This window comes from Pisolithus orientalis (assembly GCF_024613125.1).
Source record: "Pisolithus orientalis strain OTSU chromosome Unknown F5J12scaffold_23, whole genome shotgun sequence".
Lineage (NCBI taxonomy): Eukaryota > Fungi > Basidiomycota > Agaricomycetes > Boletales > Pisolithaceae > Pisolithus > Pisolithus orientalis.
Genome location: NW_026260804.1, coordinates 353954 through 381593, shown reverse-complemented (window position 1 = coordinate 381593; position 27640 = coordinate 353954). Strand labels below are relative to the sequence as shown.

Below are 27640 nucleotides of genomic sequence, written 5' to 3'. Positions count from 1 at the left end.
GCAATTAGGGATGGTAAGAGAGATAGCAGGTCAACTTTGTTGACAAAATGGACTCATGATATCTCTGCCAGACATGTTCAAGGACATGATAGTGGTGACAGAGGATCTCTCAGAGTTCCATTACTAAAGAAAAAGAAATTCCACCCTATGTCTCTCAGAAACTTTCATGAATCTATTCCTGATACTGTGCCATGTAAACCTTTTCATATAAAGCATAATCCAGACATTGAGTATGACCCTAATGAATCAGCTGTGGGATATTTCCCTGGCAAATTCGATAGGAATGCTTACAATGCTTTTGATTGCTACCCTTTGGGTGTTCATGCATCTTTTAGGAACCTACCAAAAGGTGAGTCAATCTGGATGTTGGATAGTGGTGCCTCACATCATGTGACACTGTTTAAAACTGATTTCCTTACTTTCCAAGAATTTACTACTCCTTCCCTTGCATCAACTGCTGGGTTAAGTTGAGTACAATTACTTGGAGAAGGAACAGTGGTTATTCACCTTGAAAATGGGCATAACCTGCCACTACATAATGTTGTTTATAGCCCTTTATTTTCAAAGAGGCTTTGCTCAAGAAATGCACTCCTTAAAAATGGGTATAGGAGCACAGCAACATTAACCAGCGAAGTGATCTGAGCACCAGACAGCCAGATTGTACTTGAGGTGAAAGTAGCCTCACCTACTTCACTGCTACACTGGTTTGTGGGCATACTGCTTCCACCTACCAACATGTTTGCAGTCCTCTTCCCTCTGGTTAGGATTTCACAAGAGTCTCTCTGGCATAATCACATGTGTCATCCAGCTCAAGCTGTTCTTCAGCACATTTGCAGATTAGGCACTTCAAACATACAAATACAGGGGGAATTATCCTCATGTAAAGGTTGCACACAAGGCAAAGTATCTTCTGAAGCTTTCAAACCTTCCTGGAAACATGCTATGAAACCTCTCAAATTGGTCCATGCTGACCTTCTTGAATTACCTGTCAAATCCTACTTTTGGTCCTAATATATTCTTACTCTCTTGGATGACTATTCTTCCTATGGCTGTTGTCTTTATCTCTGCAATAAATCCAACACATACACTGCTTTTGCCAATTGGATGGTTTCTGTTCAGAATACTACTGGACACCATCTTCTTGCGCTCCATTCAGATCAAGGGGGAGAATTTATGGGTCATACCTTCAAAGCACTCCTTTCTTCATGCAGTATCACTCATCAGTTATCCATTGCTGACCAACCACAGCAAAATGGCCACACAGAACAATTTAATCAGACCATATCTGAAAAAGCAGGTACTGTTCAACATCATGCTTGCATTCCAAAACGCTTTTGGAATTTTGCTTTTGACTGTGCACTTCATGTGTACAACAGAACTCCTTTAAAAAAGATTCTTTTCAAAACTCCTGTCGAGCTTTTCTTAGGAAAAGTACCTGACATTTCCTACTTCTGCACCTTCAGCTGCAAAGCCTTTGTATGGGTTCCAAAAGAACAACGAAAAGACAAATTGGAACCACATGCAATCGAGATGGTATTTTTAGGTTATGAACCAAACACAAAAGGCTATCATTTCCTCAATGGTCAAAAGATCATTATTTCTTGTACCACAAAATTTGTAGAAGACTCTTTTCCTTTTTGTTCAGATTCAAAGACTGAAACCTTTGACCCTGATTCCAAAGATGACCATTCATCATCATCATCCTCTGACTCTGAAAGCCTACATTCACTTCCGGATCCTGATCAGATCCAACTGCTGCCTCATCACCAGCAACCACCTCATCCTAATATTATTCCACAACAATACCCACAGCAGAATAGAGCTGTGGACCAGCCTAGAGCTAAACAACAACAAAGAAGAGCACCTGCTGCAGTACCACCTGTCAACCCTCATCTTATTCAGCATCCTCACCAACCACAAAATATTCCTGGTGACTCCTGAAATGTTTGGAGAGCTCAACCACCTGATGAAGACAGAGAACCTTGTCCAAAGCATTGTTTTATCCCTGTTTTTTGTCCTGGAAATATTTATGGAGATAGACCTCCTATCCAGATTGAACAAGATATACAACAAAATCAGGATCAAGCACAAGAGTGGATTCGCAATGCTGAAAGGCATGCACAACAATCTCAGGAAGATATCAGAAGATATCAGGAGGAAAGAAGACCACCATCACCATGTTTACCACTGGTTATGGTACCTCCTGAAGTTCCTCATCAGTGGACTGAACATCCACAAGGAACTACTCCACCTTCTCCTGGATCACCACTTACTCCACTTCTGGAATCTCCAAAAGGAATGCCAGATCAGGAAGCAGAGATGCATCCTTTCAAGTTTGCTCTTGCTGCCTGGATCAAAGAATCTCCAGAACACTACAAAGACATGCTAAAGTTATCTCCCAATTTACAAAAGAGATGGTTTGACACTATGAAAGATGAACTAAAATCTATTGAGGAAAGACAAGTATGGACTTTGGTGGATCCTCCTAGAGATTGGAAACTCATTAAATGTCAATGGGTATTCACTATCAAAAGCAATGGTCATTATAAAGCTCATCTTGTGGCTAAAGGCTTCACACAAGAATTCAGAACCAACTTTGAAGATACCTTCTCTCCAGTCACTCACTTTGAAACAGTGCAAATTCTACTCACATTTGCTGCCCAAAAGAATTGGGAAATGGAAGCACTGGATGTCAAAACTGCCTTTTTATATGGCAACCTTGATGAAGAAATATATATGGAGCAACCAGAAGGTTTCAAAGTTTCAGGTCAAGAGCACAAGGTATATTGGCTGCTTAGAGCCCTCTATGGTCTCAAGCAAGCAGTGCTTGCATGGAATAAAGCCCTTCATGCCTCTTTACTTTGCATGGGCTACATATGCTCAAAAGTGGATGCTGGCATTTATATCTATTCATCAAAAGCTGGCATCATCATTTTCCTCATCTATGTCGATGATGGACTATTCCTAGGATTGGACAAATGTCTTTTGAAAGCCAAGAAAGAAGAACTTATGAAGAAATGGGAATCCCAAGACCTTGGTGAAGTCAAGGAATACCTTGGCATTCAAATTCACCACAATCGATCAAAGAAAGAACTTTATCTTGATCAGATCCCTTACATCAAAAAGGTCATCAAATGGTTTAATATGGAGACTGCTTGAAATGTTCACACTCCATTACCTTCAGGATGTCAACCAGAAAAAGGACCATTGGATTATCAAGCCACATCAGCTCTCAGATCCCAGTACCAATCTATCATCAGCTCTCTTCTATATATGGCCCTTGGTACTTGTCCAGACATTGCATATGCAGTTATTCACATGTCTCAATATATGGCAAATCCAACAGAGGATCATTGCAACAAGGCCCTGCACATAGTTTGCTATATTGCATCTACACCAAAAATGGCCTTATATTATTCTGGACTTAAATCTTGGATCTTTGGCTTTGCAGATTCCGATTGGGCTTCAAATAAAGACACATGTCATTCTACTACTGGTTATGCAATGTTCCTTGGAACATCCCTCATTTCTTGGTGATCACACAAACAAAAGACTATTGCACTCTCCTCTACAGAAGCCAAGTACATGGCTCTCTGTGATGCTGCACATCAAATCAAATGGCTTACTATGCTATTTGATGAACTTAAACTCAAAACAGATAAGACCATTCTTTACTGTGATAATATGGGAGCTCACTTTATTGCTGAGAATCCTGTATCAGACAGTTGTTCCAAACATATTGACATCCAATGGCACTTCATCTGTGAATGTGTACAAGATGGTTTATTTGGTATTGAATACGTTCAAACCAATAAACAAAAAGCAGATGGTCTTACAAAATCTTTGACATGGCAAAAATTTGAAACGAATTGCTTGTCGATGGGTCTTGTTAATCTCCCATTCTAGAGCGAGGGGGAGTGTTGGAAATATCATAATAGTTTCAACTCTAGATTTACACATGCATCAACATGTTGTATATCACATGACTTTGCTTACCGAGCAGCTCCACAATGATGTCATTCTGACATCATGGTTGACATCATATTCCATAGCATTCTCTGCTATTCTTTACTCTATTTAGAAGATATACTGTAGCTCCTTCCTTATATGTTACTGGTCCATGCATACAGCTACATGTATATAAACTCAGGGTATCTCTCCTAGAGTCCCTATCATCTACAATAGACAATCTACTGTTCATTTGAACAATCAAGCCCCAACAAACCTTTCCTCAAAAGCTACCTGCTAACTCAAGTATAAGGCAAGTGCTCTTGTCCTTAGCTCTTCATAGTAGCCCATCCTCTGCACAATAGCATTCTCGAAGAGTCTGATGAGCAAGCTCTTCCACAAGCTGTCTGTTACCCAAGTCGTCTTGACTGCAGTGGCGAGACCTTGGGAAGTGCCTTTCAATGGCTTCAGCAAAGGTGGACTGAAAAGATAATCACTCAGCCCGTAGCGCAGTCTTCATATAGCCAGTCAATATCTCCCATCCCATTCCTGGCAGCCACTGGGCATTGCTAATCCAAGCTAGCGAAGTTTACTGGTTGTTTGATTGCATCGTAATCTTGCATCACGGTGGCAGTCTTACACCCGCGAAAACTCGCGTGAAGTTCATCTTACACCATGAGCGTACGCCGTACTTACCCTTCAGTGGGACTGACCACCGTGGATGACATCGGAAGCAAGTCAAGTGTGCGTGGTCAAACGACGGTCATCTGTGACGAGGTTGTTTCCTGGCTGGTACCACTGGTAGATATAGAACTGTCCGAAATTTGTCTAGGGGATGGTACATTCATCCGTCAGACGAAAGGGATATTATATCCGAATACGTTCTCGTCTTCTTATCTCTTAGAGTGGTCCTCCGCTTCTCCGCGACCGCCCGTCTCCGCGTCGGCCTTATCGAGTACTCCCAGTCCTGACCTTCAACGTCATCGCTTCCATTGTCCGATGAATCACCATCTATCATCAGTATTTCCTCTGTAAAATCTTCGCTGCCCTCGGATCCTTCTGGCTCGTCCAATTCTTGACGAGATCGTTTATTTTTCGTTCGGAGGCTGTGCCTTGGTAAGCAGGAACTCGAAGGTCCGGCAATGGCCTCATCTTCTGAATCACTGCCGTCAACTATTTCTTGCACAGTTGTTGGTGCCGCATTTATCGTAGCCACGGTAGCACCCTTGCTTCGACGATGTGCTCGTCTGAAGGAACAGCAGATTTTCGGCCCCTTACCAGTCACGATCTCAGCGCGCGTATGCCGCGTGAGCCTGATCGCTAGTGGTGCCGGAGTGACGTACACATTGACCGAGTATGCGGTGGAGGAGAAGTCCTCTCTTAGGTATCCTGAAACAAGTAGGTGCACGATCAACGTTTCGATGTGCTGCAACCACATGTCATCAAAGATGAGAGAAGGTTCAGTAGGACTTGCACGTACGTCCTTCGAAAGTTCAACCTTCCCTCCTGAAATGGCCTCGTAGTCGAATTGTAGCTTCTCCTTGGTTTTTCGACGCTTACTACTGGCCTCAAACGCTCCTCCACCCAAGCCCCTTGCTATGTCGCCGAGACCGGCTATTGTCTGACGTCCCCCCTGCGCTGAAACGGTCTCAAGGATCTTAAGGATTTGCCAGGCCTCAAGGGTAACGTCACGTTGCTCAACGGTATCTGGTGACCGTGTACAATTGTCGCAATGGCCGCAGCGATCTGTAGCCCTTGATTCCTGTGTAGTCCAGGAGGCCATGGAGAGGTCGGAGGAAGCTGAAAAGTACCTACGCGTGCAACAATACCAGCCCGAGCTTTCGTGTAGAGGCGGAAACATACCTTGCAAACAGTATCTTGCGACATTCCGACATGTCTTGAGCAAAACGCAACATATCATGTACTTATCATTGCGTGAACTTGCGAGAGAAAAAAACCTAGAATTTAAATCTCAACTTACGCTTCATTTGACTGTCTTTGTCCGTGCAAGTGATAGATGACTGCCGCGTGGCGTCTTGAGGTCTGTAATAGAGTACACAATCCGCGTCTCGTCCATCTCGTCCAGCTCGTCCAGACTCCTGGTAGTAACCATCGAGAGATTTCTGAAGGACAACAAATCGTCACACAAGATCGCATTCAGAAACGAAGACACTAACTGATATCTGGGTGATGACCACGATTAAGGAATGAGCACAACGATGACAATGCAACCACGCACGGTGTGATGCAACACAAATCTGACATTTCCTTTGTCGATCCCTAGTCCGAATGCTGGCAGAGGTTAGTCGTGGGAGACGGGGGACCAAATGAACCCACCTATCGTAGCACAAACCACTTGTACGGTCCCCTCTCTCCACCGTTTGTGAATCCGCTCTTTCTGTGCGTCAGGAATCTCTGAGTGATACACGCCAGTTTTTATACGATTATTGCTCCATCCCTGTAAGTTTTCAGCAACGCTTTCGGCATCCTATTTCCGCTGAGCGACGTCACTTGCGGGATGATTACAGGCCGCTTACCTTCTTAGTAAGGCAATACACAATTCCCGAGTCATTCTCGTGATTATTCAAAATATAATCCGACATAACTGATATGGCCTCCTTTGCAGAGTGTGGCTTTGGAAGCACTGAGTAGTGTAGATTTTTGCGATAAAGTGGAGCCGAGAAGTATATCGTTCCATCCCGCGGAGAGGCTGCTACGGTTGGGTAAATATTTAAAGGACGTAGGGGATCAGTACGTGGGCATACCCTTTCCTTCAACTACAGGTTTCATGTGAAGAATTTTCAAGATGTCCTGCAACACCTTTGGTGGACAAGTCGCAGACAATGCCAATAATGGTACATGAGGAAAGAATTGGCGAAGTGCGCTGAGCTTCTTGTAGTCTGGCCTGCAAAGAGACATGTTGAGGTCTGATGTCCATGCAATAAGCTCAAGGGGCACCTGAAGTCATGACCAAGTTGTGAAACACAATGTGCCTCGTCGATGACAATGCGAGCTAGTGTAGAATGAACCTCAAATGACATGCGAATGAGACATCACGCACCCAGCTTTCCGCCTTCGACGAGTTTGCCTAATAGAGACAAGAATCCCTTATTTTTAGAGATCTTCTCTGGCTGCAACGTTAGCGGTTAGAGAGCTACCGCGGGTCGATCGTGAAGGCCCACGGACTGTGACGTAACATAATTTTATTTCTCGGTCCCGACCCCGTGAGGAAGCCATGGCTGACAGGCGCTGTTGGATTTCATTAGCCTCCGCCCTCGAAGTTCCTCCGGTAAGCATCACCGCCTCCACTACATACATTGTATGAGTGTGGGGGTCCGAGAGGAGAAAGTGTAGCTACCTCCGGCCTCCCTTAGGTGTAGAATCTGATCTGTTATGAGCGAAATAAGAGGAGAAATGACCAAAGTGCACCCAGGGGTGAGCAGTGCGGGGAGTTGATATGTAAGAGATTTGCCTCCCCCTTGATCTGGAATGAACACAGAGAAGCAATGTTAGAGGAAGCCTCCAACCTGTTGGCATTACGCAAACTGTGTCGCGTCCATCCATGTTTGCATTGCAAACCCTCACATCGTGGTGTCGGTCAATGTGTACAGAAGGAGAACAATTGCATGGATCTTACCCCTGCTGGCACAAGCGAAAAGCACTGATCCCAAATACTTTCTTCATCGTTCCTTTCAATTGCGGGCCCCACTTGAATTCGATAGTATAATCGATGGTTCCGATGGCACTGCCCTTGCCCTTGCCATCACGGCCATATGCTGCAGCACTGGAGGACACAGTTTGTAATGAGTCCTGCCGCCGCCGTATCAAGTCATCTTTTTCTACGACAAGATCCCGACGACACTCTTTCAGTTTTTCGATCTGATCGTCAATGCTTCGTATTTCCGCGTCCAGCGCAGACACGCGAGCGTCAAGGTCCAGGTCACCTCGGCACGAAAACTGTGGAAGTGCATCGGATGAGCCCGCAGCGCGAACGTTCGCGTCTGCATTCTGGTGTTCTAAGAGTGACATCTCAAGAACGCCATCCATCTGGTAGAGGATGTGCACAATTGTGTGATTAAGAAAGGTAGAATGACCAACGTACGTCGTCAGATCCGATATGGTCAGAGTCATAAAGGAAGGACATGTTCATAGTTCGCAAAGTGGACTTCACGGTGCTTGGGATCAATCAAAGTTCTATGTTCCAAAGAAGCTTCACTAGCGCGCTGCTGGACAAGGGTTGGCGGTATGTCAGAGTGTCTGCGACGCGTGATTATGTCGTGCCAACGCGACGCGTGACTGTTGTCACGATCACAGGATGGGATGAGGCTGTGACGACACGCGGCTGAGTATTGAGTACCAACACCGGATACTGTATTCTCGACAGCTGTCTCGAATTCAATGAGAGGTATGCTCGGGCTCTCCAAAGGACCAATAATATTAGTCAAGGCAAAAGTGGTCGCCGACAGCGACCCGTGAAAGTAATCTACAAGAAGGGTCATAGGTCAAGATTGTTGTAACTGCTCTGGTATAGGGGTTTGCGTCCGTGCAGGTATGGGCAACCAGTCCTCGCCAGCCTTTACCCTGTCCAACCATCGTTTTCGCTTTTCCTTCGCTTTCCTAACTCTCTTCTCTAGGCCATCCACATCCTGGTACCTGCGGTGCAAGTAGTCCTCCGTGCCAGGAACATAGAAGAGACGGTACGTCCGAATGCAGACTCGTATTTCCAACGTCCCTTGTGCTGTCAGGTCGGGTGTTGGCTTCGCATCCAAAGGTAGATTTCTCCAAGTCCCATGTCAGCATTAGGACAAGCAACTCAAGGTGTAAGAAGAACCAACCACCTACTTTTGTAAGAATGGTCCTCTCAGACCCGTGGAAGGGAGCCCGCGAGTCGCGTTTTCCTGCCATTGTTTTCAGTACCATCTGGCCAATGAAACATGGAGAGTTACTCACCGATACATATGCGTCAATGTACGCTTGCCATCGCTCAGCTAAGATCTCCGCGTCGTACGCGATCGAGTCATCCTTCCCAAGCAGTTGGATCGTCATTGTTTTTGTCGACTGGATCTGATCACCCAAGGCGCCAGAGACGATATAGCTCTGCAAGCATCGGACAAGACAATGGAATACGTACCCAGTCAATCCTATACACGTTCTCGTCAGGGCCCAGAATATTCTCTGCCAAGCGGCGACTATTCAGCTGATCCTGGTTGGTGGGTAAAGGAAGAGCTCTGTCACGCTTCAGAAGTTCCAGAAGCTCCTGACTTCGTGGATCTGCGAGTACGAGTTGGACCTGTCACGGGGGTACACATGCGAAATTTCTTGCTACAAGGGCTCTTCAAACTCACCTGCTTAATCAACGTTCCAACCACTTTATCTATAGTGAATATTCGGTATGCATGCTAGTGACATCCGCTTAATGCAGCCATGGCCAGGACGGTTTTCACCAGTTACGAACCTTGACACCAAATATATATCGCATCTGTTCTTCGAAGACATGCTGCTCAACTTCATTGTCGAATAACCTCTCACACGATTCAAGCATCAGATCATAGAAATGTTCCGCGTGAGCAGCGCGCTCGTCCAGCTGGGGGATTTCGGCGATGGGAGATAGCTTGGTTGCAGGTGCCCCACCTGTTGGTTCATCGGCCATTGAAGCGCCAAGGTTCTTGAAATATGAGAGGCGGGAGTATACCACCTGCATAAATGCGGTCAGCTCACCCCAAAGCATATAGAAAAGTCTTTCAAACAAACCTCCAGCAGACGTAGAAATACATAACATACATTGTTACTGTGGAAAACGTGCTTTCTCGAAGCGGGACGCGTCTGTGAACTTGGCTCCCCATTAGCATCACCTTCATCGCCTCGTATGTTGTCTAGGATGCCAGGCGAAACGGGTCTTGAAGCCGCTGGAGAGGTACCATCCTGTCCGCGGTTCTTCCTGTTAGAAGACTTGGCTTGCTCGCTTTTCAGCAACTTCTTCCTGAGATCACCGGAAGATACGCCACCACCTTTCCGGCCTCTGCTTCCCGCGCGAGAACTTGTACTTGCCGCACTTGCAGTGTCGGCATCATCAGCTACACTGCTGATCTCGTCACCCGTCTCGTTGTCGCCAACATCCTGAGTGACCAGAAGTGTCTGGTTGAAGGCATCAGGATCAATAGCAAAAAAAAGAGGCACAAAAGTGCGTAAAAATCCTTCTATTTTCTTGCGATCTGCAACGTTGACCTGGTTTTGCATGCGGTCCAGCAGTGACAAGGTAATCTTGACACCATCCTGCAAGACGGCCATGTCCCCAACCTCAAAGGCCAGCTGGTGCTTCGGGTGTGTACGCGCGAAGAGCGGGTCAATATATGACGACCGTTTGTCCATCTGTTCGTCTCTGGCAGCCTCGATCTGGCCTATGAAGGCTTTTGTGGTGATTGCCTTCTTGTCTGCCATTTTGAAATGAATAGCTTGATGATCGAGACTCTTCAGGTAATTCTGAGCGTCTACCGCACGCCAAACCTTGTTCCATTCCCTCTGCGCACGTTTCCACGTTTCCTCCTTCGCCTTCAGACGCACGAGAACGACAGGTATCGCCAAAGCTGGTGTCTCCTGCATTGCTTGGAGAACCTCCTGACCAGCTTCCCGACCGTATATCTTCTTAATAATCCTCTGATGGATGCTCTTCCCAGAACCACCCAAATTTGGCTTCAATTTATATCCAGCTCGCTCCTCCACACTGAGCTGCGCGATCTTGCTGTTAATAGGTTCCAACATAGCGATAGTCCGTACGATTGCTTCAATGTAGAAGTCGTACTCGTGACGCTCTTCCTCGCTACGGTGCAAGGCTTCCTCGTAAACATTCTTCTTGTGGGCCACAAATCCGGAATCTTCGCTGGACCAGGTTGGATGTGAAACCCACTCATCGTTCAGCACGGACCGGCACATCTCGTCCCGACCAGAACACGCCACATGAGCCTCCTGGAAAGTTTATGTCAAAAAGGGCAAGAAGATCAACAATAAAATACTAACGCTTGCTGGTATCCTCCGGTAACTCCCTTGTTGTAGACCAGTGTTGATGCGACCAGGCCTGAGTGGCATGTTAGGTATGCTCTGGCCCTGTGCCCTAGCCCACGCTTGCTGCTGCTGCTGTTCTTCCAGTATCCAGCGTTCTCTTTCTCGACGATCATCCCAACATAATATTTCGCGAAACTGGCGCATTAAATCCCCATCACCAAGAAAATTACGGGCCTCGCGGACCAGTCGAGCGGTATCAATTAGCTCTTGTGTGAAAAGATTCACAAGTTTCAAAAACTCGTTAAACGCTTCACGATTGTTAATTGCACGCTTGACGCGATCGAAGAAGTGCGTCTCGTCCAGGCCAATACCGGGAGGGTTGAACATCGTTGAGTGGGTCCCGTATGTCGGCGACCCGATGGGTTCGTAACCATCTCCGTTGGCTTGTTTAGGCTTTAACTGATTGAGTCAAAGGTGCTATCATGAATAACCGTAAGAGCACGTTACCCTAGGTAAATTGGTTTTAGAAGCGGTGTCCCTCTCGCGCTCGTTGGCTCTGCGTTTTCTCTTTTGAGGAATAGTTGCAGCTTCCGCAACAGCAGTCAAGGATATGTCTGATTTACGCCTCATAGATCTTCCATCCAAAGGGGTGCTTGATCTCGTGCGCCTTTCGGATGGAGCGACCGCTAGGAAAGTCTCTTCTGTTTCATCGAAGAGTGCTTGACTCTTCTCCGGCATGAATATGCGGAAATCAGAACGTAGATCCGGATCATCCTTGAAAAGCCTGGCAATTTCGGCTGAAACCTCTCTCTAGATCGATTCGAAAATGTGAAAATGAGTGACGTGCGGTAAGAACGAGGCACGCTCACTTCGTCAACCGCATCTGCCATGCTATTGTGATACCTCCCTAAGATCTCCAAGAAACGGCGGTACGTCCCTTCGTCGCACCGCTGCTTAATCTTCTGCACGTACTGTACAGCGGGCTCGATCGAAACGCTGTCCACGCCATAAGTGATCGAATCAGATGGAAGGCTATCGGTCCGGGCCGTTCCCATGGTGCTGCTCCCCCCTGGGCCGTTAAGATGAGTGAATGTCGGCCACTGGGTACTACCACTGGGCCCCGGCAAGTCTTCATGGGTAGACTGGACTACGGTACCTGACGGTGTCGTTACTGTAATGAATGCAGACTGTTGAGGATCAGAAGAGCATTCAATGCGATAACCGACAGGCAAGAACGTGTTGAATCCTTGGATAAGCGCTGGGTGGCCATTGAACAACTGTGATACACGTCGGATGACGCCAGGTGTATCTATCCTAGTATGTCGTAAAAGAGGTGTGATTGACCGATGCTGTGAATAGAATGAGAAAACGGGGACTTACAGCTGACTCTTGAAGTCCTTCATGATGTCCAAAAAGTGATTGTACACTTCAGGTTGGTCGTGGAATTGAACCTTGACAGCGTCAAGATACGAGAGGGCATCAGATACGTTGAGAGGACGATCTACGGATTGGGTGTCGAAACAAGATACTGATGGGAGGCGCAGACTGGAAGCTGAAGGATGTAGCGATTGCTCGGCGCCCAGGGGAGTGGAAGGTGCATTAGACAAGGAGTCTGGGGGCAACTGGGTTTCAGGCATGCTCAGCTCTGGATTGGACGAGTGTTCGGAGCGAGACGAAGGTTCGCCGGGTGCCGACTCGCTTGGAGCCACAGTGGGTGGGAGGCATTCTTTCTTGAGTTCGTCATTTTCCGTTACGTCCATCAGTACGTCCTCGGGTGGGCCCAATGGCCTATCAGACGCACGATCAAGCGTCGCTTTGTCATCTCGTTCAGTGGGTTCGGGGTTTGCAATAGGTGCCTCGCTAGCGGGGACCGGGGTATCAGGGCTTCTGGAACGGCGTTGGACGTGTTCGGACACCGGAGGGAAGACATCATTACTCGTTTCCATACCGAAGTCTCGGTCAACATCCATGACGGGTGGTTCTACGACATTTTCTGTGTCCATAATTGCCGGCTCCTGGAACTTCAGTTGGACCTGAAAATATGACGAACTGCACCAAAACTGCACCTTCTGATCGCAAGACGCTCACGTGCATCCACGGTCACGTGCACGAAGATCCAAAGACCATGCAGGAGCCTTTGTGCACTATCCACTGGGTATCTGTTGTACCGTACATCGGCTGAACTTAGCTAGGTGCGTTCTACATTATCGTGATGTAGTGGGTTGTTGTTGGGTTTTCGGATCCACTGGACCTGCCAGAAGTTCCGAAGTTACACTCACTAATTTTAACCCCTTCGTTCACTTCCAACCTGGTGATGCCATATTCCGCCCTGCCGTCAAGCAAGGTGTCTACCGATTCTGAGAATACTTTCTGAAGGAATGAAGTATGCAGAGCTTGAGCATCGTTCTCAAGCTTTGACCATTATATTATACACACTCCATTCGAGTGCACCACAGTCTTACCCCCATTCTTGAATCTTGGTCAATGTGGTACAATTTGGCCTCATCCCGTAATTCGCCATTTGGCGGTCGATGTCCTTCGATTCCCAGGTTCGGATGTCATCGCCTTAACCGTTACACGATGGGAAGCAGTACCGAATGCCTTATTAGACTCGCGTCAAGCTACCATGCTTACCTTGAGACAGAACAGATGAAATCAGCGGCAGGAGAGAAACAACAGTGTAGGTCACACACGTAAGGAATAAGGATTGGTCCTACTGGTCTATATGCAGAAAAACAACATCCCGCCATCAAGATCGGTTTTAGGGGCAGTTAGATAGCACACAATGCGAGCGTATTCTGCTAGTGCACAATTTTATATTTTCCAGCGAACCTGCATTTATTGCAAACATTTGATTCATGCATCATAGGGGATTACTACGGAAAAACCCACGCATGCAATCACCGGTCCCAGCTTCAGGCACATAAAGCAACATTGGGGACCTTCACATCCTCATGCAGCACAAGTTTTTCAAGCGCATCTTCGAAGTGGTCATCATCCGACTCCGACCCTTCCTGACTCATCCTCGTCGTTCTGTCCAGCGTCCCACTCATCGTCAGGTGGTTCGTCCTCAAAGTCCAACTGCATATGGTAAACAATGTTGGAGTGCGTTTCCTGGTCAGCAGAGGGAATGGAATGCGTACCGGGTCATATATAACCCTAATAACAAGACTGCAGCTCGGACATGTCGCGACATCTTCGTAATTTGCGAGCTGCTTCCGAGAAATTTCGAAGCGATCTCCGCAGGGACATGGGTAGTGATACACACCCTTTACTTCATCCCAGGTCATATCTTCGATTTCTATCTCGTCGTAGTATGCGCCCATTGGTCAAATTGGACTGGCGGCGATAGCTAGATATGATTATGTTCAAAGCTGCCAGTCCCTATGAGGAATCAGGATTTTGGAGCAATTTTGCACAGCCACTCGAGGCCACGTGATGTTCAGCTGATATTGAAAATGATTCGAGTTAAAGGCAACTGATAATTTTTAGACAAGGTCAGTTCCATGCCCATGCCCCGCAATGCGGTTTGCAGTGCGTGTTGGTAGTATTGACCTCGTAACCTCCCTCTCTGTCATTCCCAGAACTTATCTCGCAGCGATAACATGTCACTTTGATGATAAGCATCAGTGAGGTCATGCCAGTGAGTCACCTGTCTAACCTCCTGTCACTGCTGAATGTCGAACCACCATAGCGTTCTGCAGTTTGCGCCTTGGGCGTACTGCATTTAGAAATCCCTTCGTGACAGTAACACGTATGTGTGGTCATTGAACATTGCCGGGTTTTCCAGCGGGTGGAACACTTGACTCAGCATTACCTTATTCCCGTCGAAAGCCTCCGATGAACTTGACTATTTCCGCTATTCTCCCATGGAGAATCGTTGAGATTACATACATTCTAGCTGGGCCAGGAACGATCTTCGTTGCGGCCTTGCTGCCCAGTGTATCACACTTAATTTCCAGATGGGTTTCCTAACATGCAATCGACCAGTCTCCCACATCCCAAATAACAGGGGTGGCCTGCAAGCGAGGAGTGCAATTACAACATGTGCGCTTCGCAGTCTATAAAGATGCGATGTATTGTGCATCCAGGGAAGATGTAGGCACCATGGCATCCCCTTCACAAGCCTCTAAGGCTCCTATCATCCACAAGGACATTCCAAGCGATTCTTCACCTTTGACGTTTCCCGTCGTTGTCGATCATGATGAAATCCCTGATGGGGGTTCGAAAGCATGGTGTGCTGTTCTTGGGTCGTAAGTATTGACTTTTCAACGGCCGCCATGTTAACTTCCCATCATCACTCTAGCTTCCTTGCCCAGTTCTGCGGATTTGGGTGGGTCAACGACGTCTGGAGTGATTGGTGCACGCTGGTAACTCATTGCAACAGCTATGCAAGCGCTTTTGGTGTCTACCAAGGTGCGCACCGTGTACTGCCTAAAGCATAGGATAATTCCCCAGAAGAGGTGCTGACACTTGTCATATCATTTTGGTTTACTGTCTTTCAGAATATTATTCGCGGGTTTACCTGTCACACGAGAGTCCATCGGCGATTTCGTCTGTATTCTTTAATCCTCCCATATCTCTGTTTTCAGACGCGAAATTCCAGGTGGATTGGCGGTTTGAGCGCATTTTTTGTAACAGCCATAGGCCCTATATGTGGACTGCTCCACGATCGGGGATATTTGTGAGGCGATTTTGTCTGCAAATGCGTGAAGCAATGGCTGAACTACATATGAGCTACCTTGTCTTTGTCGGTGGTGCCTTTTTGCAATCCTTCTCGCTCTTCATGTTATCTCTGGCACAACCGGGGAGTTACTATCAGGTATTCTCACCCCTTTCACCTCGTTAGGTTCACTGACATGCTTCAGGTTTTCCTTGCCCAAGGTATTGGGTCTGGCGTTGCACAAGGGTTGATGTACGTGCCCAGCTATGCAGTTCTCTCCCAGCATTTCTGCAAACGAAGAGCTCTTGTAATGTCAATCGTTGCATCTGGAGCATCCCTCGGAGGCGTCGTGCACACAATTATGTTAAATAAGCTTATCAACGGACCCATCGGGTTCGCAACGGGCGTACGGATCAGTGCGGGATTGGTCACAGTACTTCTGTTCATTTCATGCTCACTCATCCGTACTCGGTATGAGATACGGCATGACGCCTTACCTGTTAACACTTGGAAAGCGGCAATGAAGTGCGTAACCGAGGTACCTTCCCTCTTAATGGTTACTGCGTAAGTATCTCGCTCTCTGCAAGTCTTCGTTCATTGATCACGTTGCAAAGATATCTATTCTTTCAGACAGCATACCTCTACCCATTTTTTTACTTCCAGTTAGAATCCGTCCAACACGGTCTGAGTACCTCCTTTTCATTCTATTCAGTCAGTGGATACTTGGGCCCCTATCCTTGTTATTGACAATCCAAAGCTGGTCATTGTGAATGCCGCTAGTTTCTGTGGAAGGTTGTCTGCCGGCGTCATTGCCCACTTCATCGGTGTCGTCGACTTGACAATCTTTTCGACTCTTGCATGTGCAGTGTTACTCGGAGGAATGATCGGGCTGAGTAGCATGGAAAGCTTTATCGTACTTGGGCTCCTGTATGGCCTCTTATCTGGGATGAGTGCGTTTCCATCTTCTCGCGCTATGCTTTTGACGGATTGAGCGGATACAGATATCGCAATGATGGCGCCGTTCATGGCTCTCATTGCGACGAACCCATCCGAGCTTGGGTAAGTCATTGCCGATACCGTTCCTTGAGAGTCTGCGTCCCTTTCCAAATGATTATCATAGGGTGCGTATGGGGATCAGTTTCGCCATCACAGGTAGGCGTCTGGCATTCGGGGACTACGAGAAACTGACGTATATGTTGTTCTCAGGGTTTGGTCTTCTTGTTGGTGGGTAACTTTGTTCCGGTTTTGTTTTCCGCACCAAACCCACTGTGACCGCCAGGATCTCCGATATCAGGCGCGTTGTTGACAAAGCAGTATATCTGGTGGGCACCTGCTCTGTTCTGCGCGGTAAGTTGTGACAGTCGCTACGTTGTACTCTGTCTGTGCGCTGAGAAAGGTGATACATAGATTATTGCCTTCATCGGAGGTATTTTATTCGTCATCTTGCGGATGAGAATCACTCGCCCTCCGGAGGCTCGGAGGCAAAGTTTACCGGAATCATTGAAAGTGAACGAGTAGGGCTTGCATGGTGACAGGTTATAAAAAATAAAGAATGCCAGAAGCACGCACTTGGGCTTGGCTTGGAATTGAAGTAGGGGAAAGTTCCACCATAGGTACGTGTGCAATATTTGCATACTTGAAATATGCACTTGGTTCTTCCGTGCCGGATCAGCGAAGTATCTCTGAGTGTACAATGCAACATGCACGAAATGACCGATTCTTCAGGCTCCAGCGATCGGTATGGCCATAGACCTACAGGAAAAGCATCGTATCATTCGATTCATGCAATAACAGCTACAAAAGAGTACGTATGTGTGGTTTGTGGAGTCGTCAGTAAATGGGTTTGTTTCTATAATGGCTACACGAGTTCGTACGGGCTGAGATAGGCGCGTGGCATGCTTGTAAAGGAAAGAAGGCAAATGTAGCGAACGGCGTGAATGTAGGTGTGTCCCTCCACAAAACTGAACAAGGCTGCTAAGGAAAATAAAACTAGATATTAACGAGAATAACGAAGTGTAGCATATGAGACAAAGTGAGAGGTGCGGCGAAACTCGGAGCGACCTCACACGCGGAGGAACATTTCAATGGGAATGGGCTTGCGCCTCAGTCCACTGCCTGAACTTCCGCCTGATTCGCAACTCTCGCACTCGGACCAACGGCTGGTCCCTGCGGACGATGTCGACGAACGAGATCCTCGTCTTCGGATATGGCGATCAGGTGTGATAGGGGGCGAGGGCGTTGTGGGGAAGATATGTAAATGCACAGGAAGTTTGGAAGGAGAACGGGTGTGCGAGCGCGACCCTGCACCTGGCGAAGGCCGGGAAGGCGCGTTCGAGTTGATCGCCCGCCGAGAACGCCCGCCGAATACGGTTTTTAAGGGACTCAAAAGTGCGGTCGTGCTTGTGCGGCTGGGTTCCACGACAGAGCCAAGCGTGCTGGTGGACCAGCGGCTGCGCAGAACAGGCGAAGGACCACTTTCGCAGTTATCGTTGTGTCCATGTGAAGAGCTCGAAGGCGTGCTCGGGAATGAGAATGGAGAGATTGGACTGCACACTTCGGAAGACTGGGACGATGCAGCTGACTCTATGGAAGAGCGCGGTGCATCAGAGTCAATGCTCTTGCGCGGTTGCGAAGCGATGCCATGCATGGCGTCGATCGAGGTAGCTGCCGAGGGAGTCGTCGAACGTGTGTGCGAGGTAGAGGCAAAAGAGGGCTGAGAATAGAGACTGTCTTCGTCCTCGTCTTCCTCGTCGAACCACACCTGTTCGAGGAGGATTGGGGGTTTCGACGAAGCACCCAAATCGTCAACTAGATCAGCCGTACTGATATCAGCAGGAACGGACACGCGAGGCGGGGGACGAGATTTGATTGTTGGAGGGGGTGGCGGAGGGTAATTTGGAAGTGAGGGAGCGTTGCGTTTCCTCCGAATCAAGGAATTTCTCGCTGTGATCTGTACTGAGGATGAAGCTCGCGCCGAAGGGACAGTAATCGGAGGTGTTGGGGGAGGTAGAGACGGAAGCGGTTTTGAAAATCTACTGCGGCCGCCGCGCTTCGGCTCCAAAGTTTCCGCGGCTAGGACCGCAGCTTCGCTCGAAAGGATGATGGAGTCAGGGCGAGGGGCAGAAGTGGTGGAAGAGCTTTCCGAGTAGAACGAGAGGAAATCCTGAAATTCACTGGCATAGAAGTCGTAGTCGTCGTCCTTGGTATCCTCCGCTTTTGAGGATGGATTTAGACACTCAACGGGTTGGCATACCGGGAAGGAAGAGACATGAGGGGTTGCTTCCTTCCCGAAGATATCGAGGTCTTCTTCCGCCAGAGACATGAATGAATGAGGTTTTGTGATACAGAGGGGACGAATGGTAAGGCGACGGGGGTTGATACGGGGAGTAGGCAACGTCAGACCACCTTCATCATCTGACGCACCAGGCGTCGTGGGAACGTCTTCACTGGACTCGGAAGCAGAGAGGGTGGGAGAGCCGGGAGACTCGTCACGAAACATGAGGAGGGCGTCATCGATCGAAAACGTGTAGGCGGAAAGGGTTACACGTGGACACTCATTTGGGGATTCTGATACCACCAATGACGGTTGAGTCGGTGTTGGGGAAGGTGGTGGCGATATTTCGGACTCGTTCTCTGAGAGTTCTGGTATGATTTGGAGAGGAGGCGGTCGCGCCTTCCGTTGAGAAGAGAGAGAAGGTTTCCGGGTGCGGGTGCGCGGAGACCGCTTAAGGGAGGGGCGAGCGGACACTGTGAGGTTCAGGGTGAGTCGCAGTCGACACCATTAAAGAAGTACTCACGCATGTTCATGGAGGGTCGTGAGCTATGGAGAGGTTGCAAGGTCTAGATGGTATGGAGTAACTGAACTGAAGAGCAGATCCGGAGTCGTCGAAGGAAGAGGTGGATGAAACGTATTCATCCAATGACGAGGAGTTAAAGGCGGTGGACGAGTGATATATACCAGGACCGGCTGTGTATAATAATGAGTGTCTTCGCTGACGAACAACAATGGGGCTATAATAAACGACGAGGTGCGTGTCCATTGTGCTCTCCAAGTTCACCTTTTGTCGTCTTCCCATTGTCCTTTGTGTTCCCCCCAACAACACTCTGACAACACTTGCCTGTTTTGGACGTCAATCCATGTTCGCGGACTTCCAAGTTGTTGTTTGTCTTTATTTGTGTAGCACGGTCAATGGTTGTCAATTCAAGCCACGGGCTACAAGCGGTCCAAGCAGTTCTTTACATGATCTGAACGATATCACCACCCTAGTGTCAGCAGCATCGCATTTCAGTCAGTTCGGAATCCCAGCGCTTTCCATTTTCTTGTCCCTTGTGTGTCCCAACTGGAATGGAGGAACCTCCGCACCCGTTCTTCCGCATCCCGCACAAACTGTTCTGGCATCCAGCGTTCCTTCGCCAAATTCTCTCCGTTAGCAACTGCGGTCCTCAACAGTTCGTTGATATCTCCCGCGTCTGCTGGTTGTTTGCTCCTGTACCGCCACTCGATGGCTGCCCCATGATGGTCCCAGCATTGCAACTTCAGGCATAACAGCAATAATAGGGGTGCCACCGGCAATCCCTTGACTTCTCGAATCTTTGACGTTGCGACATTAGGGAATATTCAGTGTGCCGCGCCGCAGTATGTCAACCTTGCATGAACGGCGGTATCCCGAATATAAGCTTGTTGAGAGGGAGAACCACAAGACTTTGTATGTGGCCCAAATATTTTTTGCTTTGACAAGGTAAAACCGAGCATCTCCGCATACGAGACGCGACTTGACAAACTCCGCATCCTCGTCAGTCATGACTGCCATGTCGATATCCTGTGGGCAAGGTGTCCAAGTGAGTGTTTCACTTTCACTCGTACCAAACGTGACTGACATTGGGAAGTCGGGATGTTCCGTATACTGAACATGCCATTCCTCCTACCAGAAAACAGGGGATCCCGCAAGATCTCAGTATTCGCATAGTCACTTTGGCGACTTCGTGCAGCTCTTCTCGTGTAGGGGAACCTGACATGGTTGAAGATATGTTGGTACTTGTGAGGCTTGGGGTTGAAGATGGACTGACCTAGCACCATTTCCAATGGGTTTTGAGAGTCCGATCGACTTCCTTGTATGTTTGCACCCCATAGGCAGCTTGCGACACGAGACAAGGCGCGTGTTTGATGCATGGCGACATATGATATCCGTAACCTTGGGTGAAACGGTAGTTCCGCGGATATGATAAGAACTTGACTGTGGGTCTTGCGTCGCTCCCTGATGGCTGACGATGGGCTACAAACAAACAGCACGTCAGATACAAGATGTTGCTAAGGCAGAAAGCCTTCGTTACCTCAGGAATTCGAGAAGACGGTAGGGTCAGAACACCATTTTCTCAGATGCAATGCTGCGAGTCTTGACAGTTACCTGTTAGCTATGCTCGCCTCTCGGAGTCCCCGATGGAGCGTCTCTTTACAACAGTGAGTCTTTGCATTACCATGGGAAACTGAAGGCTGCTAAGTAGCTCTAGATACCGCAATCACAGTCGCTGCCATACCTGAGTTTCGAAGCGATTCTTGGACTCCTCGATGATACGTATATTGGATAGTAATGGAAATACGTGAATGCCCACCTCTTTGCTCTTCGAAAGGGATCGGTCATGTACCTCAGGGAGTGTGGATACGTTAACATAAGAACCAGTAGCTTTGCAACCAGTTCCTTCGCCCACTGACATTCCACTCTATGTATATTTATCAGAGGCCGGGAATTGGTGGCTACTGTACCTCTCAACTTACATGCCATCCTTTCATAGGTTAGAACAATGGATATCTCTGTAAGACACCTTGGTTCCATTAGCCACAGACAGGAGAACTTTTTTCACATCATGATGCTGTCAGGTACGGTCTCTGTCTTTTCTTCCGTATCCAAACACTCGGAGGAACTCCGGTTAAATGGGGTTGTCAAATTGAGGAGGCAACCCCCCTGTGAGTTTGCCTACGTATCAATTCTGAGGCACTAGGCTGCTCCGTCTCTGTTTCCAGTAGACCAGCCTTGGTGTTATATCAGAGCGCCAAAACTGATACTTTGCGCCGCCGGCTCGGGCCTCAGGGACAACCACCGTATTCCCTAACAAAGTGGGATATGCACGAACTATCTACTTTTTTTCTCTCAAATTATCAAGTACTACAGTGAGATGGGAACATAAATTGCAAAGCCGTGTTCCAGGATGCGGAGGCAATCTTAGTCTATTGGGACCTTTTGTAATTATGCTCTCTTGTGGCGAGCCTCTGCCATATATACATCATTGTAATAGCTTACGGAATGATACTTGCAATTCCCACCTGTATGCTATTATAATGAGTATGATGGAAGACAGATGGCGCTCAGGTGGGTTCTTTTACAGTTTTCCAGACACCATACTGATTTCTGATGTGGTGTCCTTTGGGTTCAGGATTGCCGGCGCCGTACCTGGAAACCATGTACAAAGTCGGGTTATCCCGAAGCGAGATGCTGTCCTCAGGCATTGCAGTTCGATCGTCCACGGTGGTATTGTGGTTGTCCTCCGTCATTGCCATCAGGCAACTGGTATTGCAAGAACCTAAGCTACCCTGCGCCAGGGTGAGCGAGTTACATCCACCAACTGGAACTACATACGTGACAAGGACTACGTAAGATATTTTCAGCAGTCCTTTGCGGTTCACTGTCAATGTAAAGTTTAGATGGGCCACTATCCCCAGGAAGCGCAATTCCTTGTTGATCCGAGCTATCCAGCTGGACCTAAATCAAGTGAATTTCGACGGCCGGGGAAGCTTTTATGGTTTCGAATGGAACTTCTATCAGATAGCTTCGACGTTACATTGCACAGAGCAGGTGAGCGGTACTTGCCTTATAAGTCTTATCAAGCAGATTAAGTGGCATTTCAATCAATTCGACTAACTCTATCTATGTGTGGGAGAAATTTTTATCGTGCGCTCCAATTTACCTAGCACTGACACGGACGAACGCATGGTAAAGTAATGATAAGTTCTGATACGGTACCAAACTAGCGGATCGACTCAGCACGATTTGTTGGGAGTCTTCTATTCGCGGTGACGTCGGCGGCCCTTGCTGTGAGTAATGTGGGTGTAATTCTAGGCTCTGATCCTGATCTGGTTCTGATATTTCAAAGTACACAGGTGCTACTCATGACACAAACTTCTCCCGCTATGCTGCAGGTACAAAAAAAGCGTTGCCTGAGCTTGCTTGACCCTGTACATAGCAGTCAAACCATACGTAACGGTGGTTCTGCTCACAGTGATATTTCGGCAACTCAGTCCGATGTGATGCTGTGGCGTTAGCCTCCTACATAGAGCAGGCCGGAGCGTTTATCAGAATTACCCAGCAACGTCATCAAGGTCGCCAGGCCTCATATGAGGTTTCCTCTCTCTCACTGTTTTTCTCTAATTCTTATGCTATTTCCTTCCGGGTAACTTTCCAGACTGCGACCCCCTGACATTGCTCCATTGCCAAATGAAAAGATATGATATCGCTATAACACAACTAGGAACTCCAAGAAACGAATTTTTAGATGGACCGACGCGCATAAATACAACGACGGCGAACCGGGCGGAAGACACACAAGGTGTGAGAGCCAGAAGCGAGGAAATGTTAACAAATTGTAACAGCGATCGTGTACTGGTTACGTAGATATAAAATGTAAAGCGACGATGATCTGCTGTGTAAGCGCTCGCTGATACGACAGATGAATATTGAGTAGTCTGACGATGGAAACAGTGCAAGGAAGATTGGTGGAAGAAAAGTCAAAGACGGTCAGAAGAAATCAATGAACAGCGGTAGTAAGTAGTAATGTGGTCCTCCAAGCGAAGCGATATTGGTGATGGTACATTTTAGTATGAGATGCTTAGTGTTGTTGGCAAGTTGAATCAAGGCGGGGAAATAAGAGCTCGGTATGACTGCCACTGAATTCTACGAATCTTTGGTCAGCTTTTCAAGTGGGTAGATTGGATCGCATGTTGGTGTCTCGTGTAGGCTCGGGGGGCCGTCGATGCACGTCGTTCAGCGTTGTCATGAGGATCGGGTGAGAAACCAAAACGAGAGGCACGGCATGTCACGCCGTGGTCTACCAGTGACCTGCACAGGGAGAGGAAGGTGCGCGAGATAATATAAGAGACCAGGAGAAGAGTTGAAAGTGCGATGAATCGAGTGAAGGTGCATGGAGTATCAGTTGTCACCGCAATCTGGAGCGAGGGTCATACAGAAATCCATAATAATCAAGAATCATGTAGGCATGTCTGTCCATCATGGGCGGGTGTGGACAGAGCGTGTAAGTGGAGACCGGGAGACAAGAACAGATAGGGATCGGCAGCGTTGCACGGAAACAAGCAACGACAGTGAACGCAAGGAGGGCATAGCGGGAATCGAGAACCTAGGGAGGCCACGCCAGGATCACATCTTGTCATAATGTCATATTTCCATATCCCCTCCTTCCCTGCTTCCGCCAACACCAATGCCATTAATGCCGATTGCCATCCCTCCCCGCAGACGGCTTACACTCCGCCCGATCCCTGTTGTCCTCTCTGGTAAGCCTCTCTCGCGCTGTCTACCCCTCCTCTCTTGCTCCCCCTCATGTTCCAGTTCGACTTCCTGTAAACAGGCCAACCCCTCCCGTTGGTCTAGTTGTTTGTATCGCGAGCCGCGCCGCTGATGACAGGGCCTTACAGCTCGTTGCTGCACGTCCTCGACGTCCATGTCGCCACCCCATTCATACTTGTCGTCCAGGCCACCTTCCTCGCGGCCGTCAATAGTCCCCTTCACGTTCCCATTCTTGTTCCCGTGCTCTCCATGTGTAGCGGGCGGCTGTGAAAGCGATCCTCGCAACGTGGCAAGTTCTCGCTCGAGCGCGCGGTTCTGCTCTTCAAGATCTCGACCCCTAGAAGCCTGCACAAACACAAGCTGCTGGAGATAGCGGATGTACTCGACCGACTAAAAACCATGAATTAGTGCCGAATAGCAAGGAAAAATACGGCAGACACAAGCGAGCCATGCACGTAAATGGAAAAATAAAACCGCATAGTGCATCGTCACCGTAAGCAACCCGACCTCGAAATCTAGGCTCACCTTCCGTAAAATCATGCCCTTGTTCGCTTTGATTGTTATCTGATCCCCACTCGCGGTGGAAGCCGTGCCGTTCGTAAGGATCGTCCCGTTTGCAGAAGATGGAGGCAAGGAATGGGAACCATTTGCTGTTGGCGTGTTTCCGTTGCCGTTGACATGACCTTGCATCCCGCCGTGACCTGTTGTAAATGGAATCAATTCATAGGCCCGCTCTCGCGCAACGAACCAACGCACCGTCTTCACCGTCCTCTGCGGGATCCTTTTTCAACGTACCCATACCGGCGCTTTCTTCCGGGAGGTCTGGAAGGGTGTCTATCCCATCTGATGGAAGAACATGCATGCCTACGATTGAAAATACGTAATCATTACAGTATGACGAAATTGATTGATCGACCAAAAGTTAGCACCAACAAATCGTAGAATCTAAAGCAAAGACATACCACAATCGCCGAACAAGTTCATATTGAATGGATCGTCGCCGACAGCCATCCCAAAGGACATTCCCGTCGGTGACGAGGTCGTTGGCGAGAGCGCGGTTGAAACGACCAAGGGGGCTGAGCACGCACGCACGGCCACGTTCCGCAGATTTCAATTGAGATATTGTTTGAGCGAAGCGACGTACGTCAGCACGGCCCGCGAACTAGATGAAAGATCACTTACTGTCACACTCGAACAAGACGCCAGGAATGAGGCCTGCAAGTTCACCGATCCGTTCGTTGATATTGTCCCGTCTCCTTCTTTCCACTGCATTATGAGACTCTCGTCGTTTTCGACGTTTCTCTGACAGCTGATTGTCAGGGTACGAGTCCGGTTGTTTTGGGGCGGAAGCTAATCCGCTCGCTGCGGGTGTCATCTTTGTAGACGAAGGGGAAGACACTGAATGAGATCCGGGATGGAGTGGACCGCCAGAAAGCGGGGCGCTTACGGTCGCGGGTAAACTGGAAGGATGGACGGAGCAAGGTGTACCCATAGGCACGGCAGACATGTTTAACCCGTTGGTGATGGCGATGCCGCCGAAGGCATCGACATCGGAGGGGGAGATGCCCAAACTGGTCGGAGTCCCGGGACGAGGTGGAGGGGCAGAATTGTACGTGTAATATGGGGAAGAGGGCGATGCATAAGTTCCGAATTGACCGTGATTTGGAATGTTACTGTTGTGGTGAGATCCATAGCCGAAGGAGTGGGAGAGGCTTTCGGGAGTGGGAAGGTTGTAATCACAAGGGTGGACCGCTGCTGTTGAGATGTTTGGTGTTTGGGCCTGACCAGGGACGAAGAAGCCGCCCATGGCGGTGGATCCGCGACCTGGGATAAGGATGGCATGAGGGCGGGGTGGAGGAGAGGTACTGCTGACATGAGAGGAGATGGAGCTCGCGCGTCTGTCCCTGCGTACAGCGGCAGCCCTGGCTGGACCCACAGATGGAGCGCGGGATCGTGAACGGGAGCGATGAGAGGGAGAGGGAGTGTGCCTAAATTGGGAGAGGTGGGAAGGAGGGTCTGTGTGTGTGTCGAAGCGCATGGCAGAGTTGAGAGGGGCCCCGGTGGTGTTGAAGTGGCCAGAGTGTGTCTGGAGGGGCACGTCGGGTTGGGAGGGATACATGTCAGTGGCTGAAGACGAGGAGCGGGCAAAAGCAAAAGGGTGGGGAGGGTGGTGTGAGGTGGTAGGGTGGGCAGATATGTCGAATATATTATGACTGTATGGTTCTTCATAGGTGTTTGGGGAGTGTGGTTGGGCTGACGAAGACAGGTGAGAGTGGGGATCGATCAGACTCGCGAGCTCGTCTGCGATGTCGACGGCAGCAGAGGTTGGGGTCGCATTTTGATTTGCATGGTGAGAGGGGAACTTGCGGAAGGCGTCGTGGATGTAGGAGACGCTGCTGTTGTGCATGAACGAGGAGGACGAGGGGGTGGCGTCTGGAGGCGGGGATGTCGGGGGGGGATCGGATCCTGGCGAGTTGGAAGCGTTGCTGTTGGCTGGCGAGGGCAGCTGGAATCCTTCCTGCCTGACTATGCCGATGGGCCCTGCACTCCCCGTCGTTGTCGCATATGCCATGTTTCGCAGCTTGCAACCACTACCAGATGGGCAAGAAGAAAATAGGATGTGTAAATAGCAAACCCCCGCACTTGGTTGTCTTCGGGGTCTCTGTTTCTACAACAAGGCACGGACCATCGCATCATCATACATACCATCATTTAAGTACTGTTAAGTGCAATGCAAAACGTGAATGTAATATCACCCTTTGACTGATGGCAGCATCGCTCCAGCCCTCACCACCGCCATCCCACTCGGTCCCGCGATCCAGCTGTGGGTCTCCCTCTGCCGTGAGGGGTGCGGTGTCCAACTATGGAAAATACATGCCTGAAACGGGGTCTCATCGCGCCAAGTATAACCCTTGCGGTGCTTACATATTTACATATTATACAATATAAAGAAAAGCCGAAACCCTCCGACGCGGCATCCCAAGCTGTGCTGCCGGTCTGCGCCTATCGTCCTCGGACACTAATCCCCACACTGGATGCGCGCCAATCAGTCGACAGGTCTGAGAACTGTCTTCGAAACGTTCCACTCGGCCGGCTCCCTGCGTAACTTTCATCTCACCCCGGATCCTGCATGCCCTGTCCAGGCCCTGTCTTCCGAATCACCATTCCCTTTGCAGTCTATGTCTTCCACGCTACGGCCCGGCGTTCCGTCAAGTATCGGTATCGAGTATGCTCCTTGCGTCCCCCCCCCCCTCCTTCTATATTTTGTCCGGGTGTGGGTTAGCATCGTGTGCACCCCCTTCGATCTATCTTCGACCACCTCCGATCCAGTCGAGAGCTTTAACGCAGTATCATCGCCGTCAAGAATTTATGTAACTTGTCGCGGCGGATGCCAGCTATAAGTTGAAGGTTGTCCGGAAACGAAACAGCGGGACCACCACTTACAGCATGAATATGAAAT

The 27640-nt window shown here is 48.8% G+C and overlaps 7 protein-coding genes across 7 annotated transcripts; 1 reads left to right on the top strand and 6 right to left on the bottom strand.

Moving 5' to 3' along the window:
- Nucleotides 1-4735: 4735 nt before the first annotated feature.
- Nucleotides 4736-8226, bottom strand: F5J12DRAFT_843451 (ATP-dependent DNA helicase). The gene is made up of 16 exons (XM_051746213.1): nucleotides 8051-8226; nucleotides 7586-7995; nucleotides 7476-7528; nucleotides 7307-7426; nucleotides 7135-7256; nucleotides 7010-7079; nucleotides 6907-6961; nucleotides 6714-6853; nucleotides 6486-6661; nucleotides 6286-6436; nucleotides 6188-6240; nucleotides 6126-6131; nucleotides 5930-6071; nucleotides 5812-5872; nucleotides 5429-5759; nucleotides 4736-5374 (listed from the first exon to the last, which is right to left on the bottom strand). The coding sequence occupies exons 1-16, from the start codon at nucleotides 8096-8098 to the stop codon at nucleotides 4793-4795; spliced, it is 2520 nt and encodes an 839-aa protein (XP_051598318.1). The 5' UTR covers nucleotides 8099-8226; the 3' UTR covers nucleotides 4736-4792.
- Nucleotides 8227-8450: 224 nt separating this feature from the next.
- Nucleotides 8451-12584, bottom strand: F5J12DRAFT_723641 (uncharacterized protein; the record flags this gene model as incomplete). Its single annotated transcript, XM_051741468.1, has 11 exons — nucleotides 8451-8727; nucleotides 8791-8846; nucleotides 8899-9012; nucleotides 9080-9238; nucleotides 9294-9347; nucleotides 9404-9643; nucleotides 9700-10911; nucleotides 10963-11400; nucleotides 11455-11757; nucleotides 11817-12261; nucleotides 12328-12584. 11 exons carry the CDS (start codon nucleotides 12582-12584, stop codon nucleotides 8451-8453), a joined length of 3555 nt encoding a protein of 1184 aa, XP_051598317.1.
- Nucleotides 12585-13756: 1172 nt separating this feature from the next.
- Nucleotides 13757-14331, bottom strand: F5J12DRAFT_843434 (zf-CSL-domain-containing protein). Its single transcript, XM_051746211.1, has 3 exons — nucleotides 14091-14331; nucleotides 13997-14028; nucleotides 13757-13971 (listed from the first exon to the last, which is right to left on the bottom strand). The coding sequence occupies exons 1-3, from the start codon at nucleotides 14271-14273 to the stop codon at nucleotides 13863-13865; spliced, it is 324 nt and encodes a 107-aa protein (XP_051598316.1). The 5' UTR covers nucleotides 14274-14331; the 3' UTR covers nucleotides 13757-13862.
- A 498-nt stretch (nucleotides 14332-14829) lies between these two features.
- On the top strand, nucleotides 14830-17456 carry F5J12DRAFT_239448 (MFS general substrate transporter). The gene is made up of 16 exons (XM_051738542.1): nucleotides 14830-15045; nucleotides 15100-15200; nucleotides 15254-15280; nucleotides 15335-15363; nucleotides 15453-15501; nucleotides 15554-15631; nucleotides 15685-15769; nucleotides 15816-16174; nucleotides 16225-16321; nucleotides 16368-16560; nucleotides 16612-16669; nucleotides 16731-16762; nucleotides 16817-16834; nucleotides 16890-16957; nucleotides 17018-17223; nucleotides 17336-17456. The coding sequence occupies exons 1-15, from the start codon at nucleotides 15022-15024 to the stop codon at nucleotides 17126-17128; spliced, it is 1329 nt and encodes a 442-aa protein (XP_051598315.1). The 5' UTR covers nucleotides 14830-15021; the 3' UTR covers nucleotides 17129-17223; nucleotides 17336-17456.
- F5J12DRAFT_843395 (uncharacterized protein) lies at nucleotides 17221-19785 on the bottom strand. Its single transcript, XM_051746210.1, has 2 exons — nucleotides 19408-19785; nucleotides 17221-19357 (listed from the first exon to the last, which is right to left on the bottom strand). The coding sequence occupies exons 1-2, from the start codon at nucleotides 19415-19417 to the stop codon at nucleotides 17673-17675; spliced, it is 1695 nt and encodes a 564-aa protein (XP_051598314.1). The 5' UTR covers nucleotides 19418-19785; the 3' UTR covers nucleotides 17221-17672.
- F5J12DRAFT_843393 (uncharacterized protein) lies at nucleotides 19786-20840 on the bottom strand. The gene is made up of 3 exons (XM_051746209.1): nucleotides 20489-20840; nucleotides 20257-20430; nucleotides 19786-20201 (listed from the first exon to the last, which is right to left on the bottom strand). The coding sequence occupies exons 1-3, from the start codon at nucleotides 20624-20626 to the stop codon at nucleotides 19896-19898; spliced, it is 618 nt and encodes a 205-aa protein (XP_051598313.1). The 5' UTR covers nucleotides 20627-20840; the 3' UTR covers nucleotides 19786-19895.
- Nucleotides 20841-25233: 4393 nt separating this feature from the next.
- On the bottom strand, nucleotides 25234-26931 carry F5J12DRAFT_843373 (uncharacterized protein). The gene has a single exon (XM_051746208.1). It carries the CDS (start codon nucleotides 26750-26752, stop codon nucleotides 25355-25357), a length of 1398 nt encoding a protein of 465 aa, XP_051598312.1. The 5' UTR covers nucleotides 26753-26931; the 3' UTR covers nucleotides 25234-25354.
- Between the last annotated feature and the right edge of the window lie 709 nt (nucleotides 26932-27640).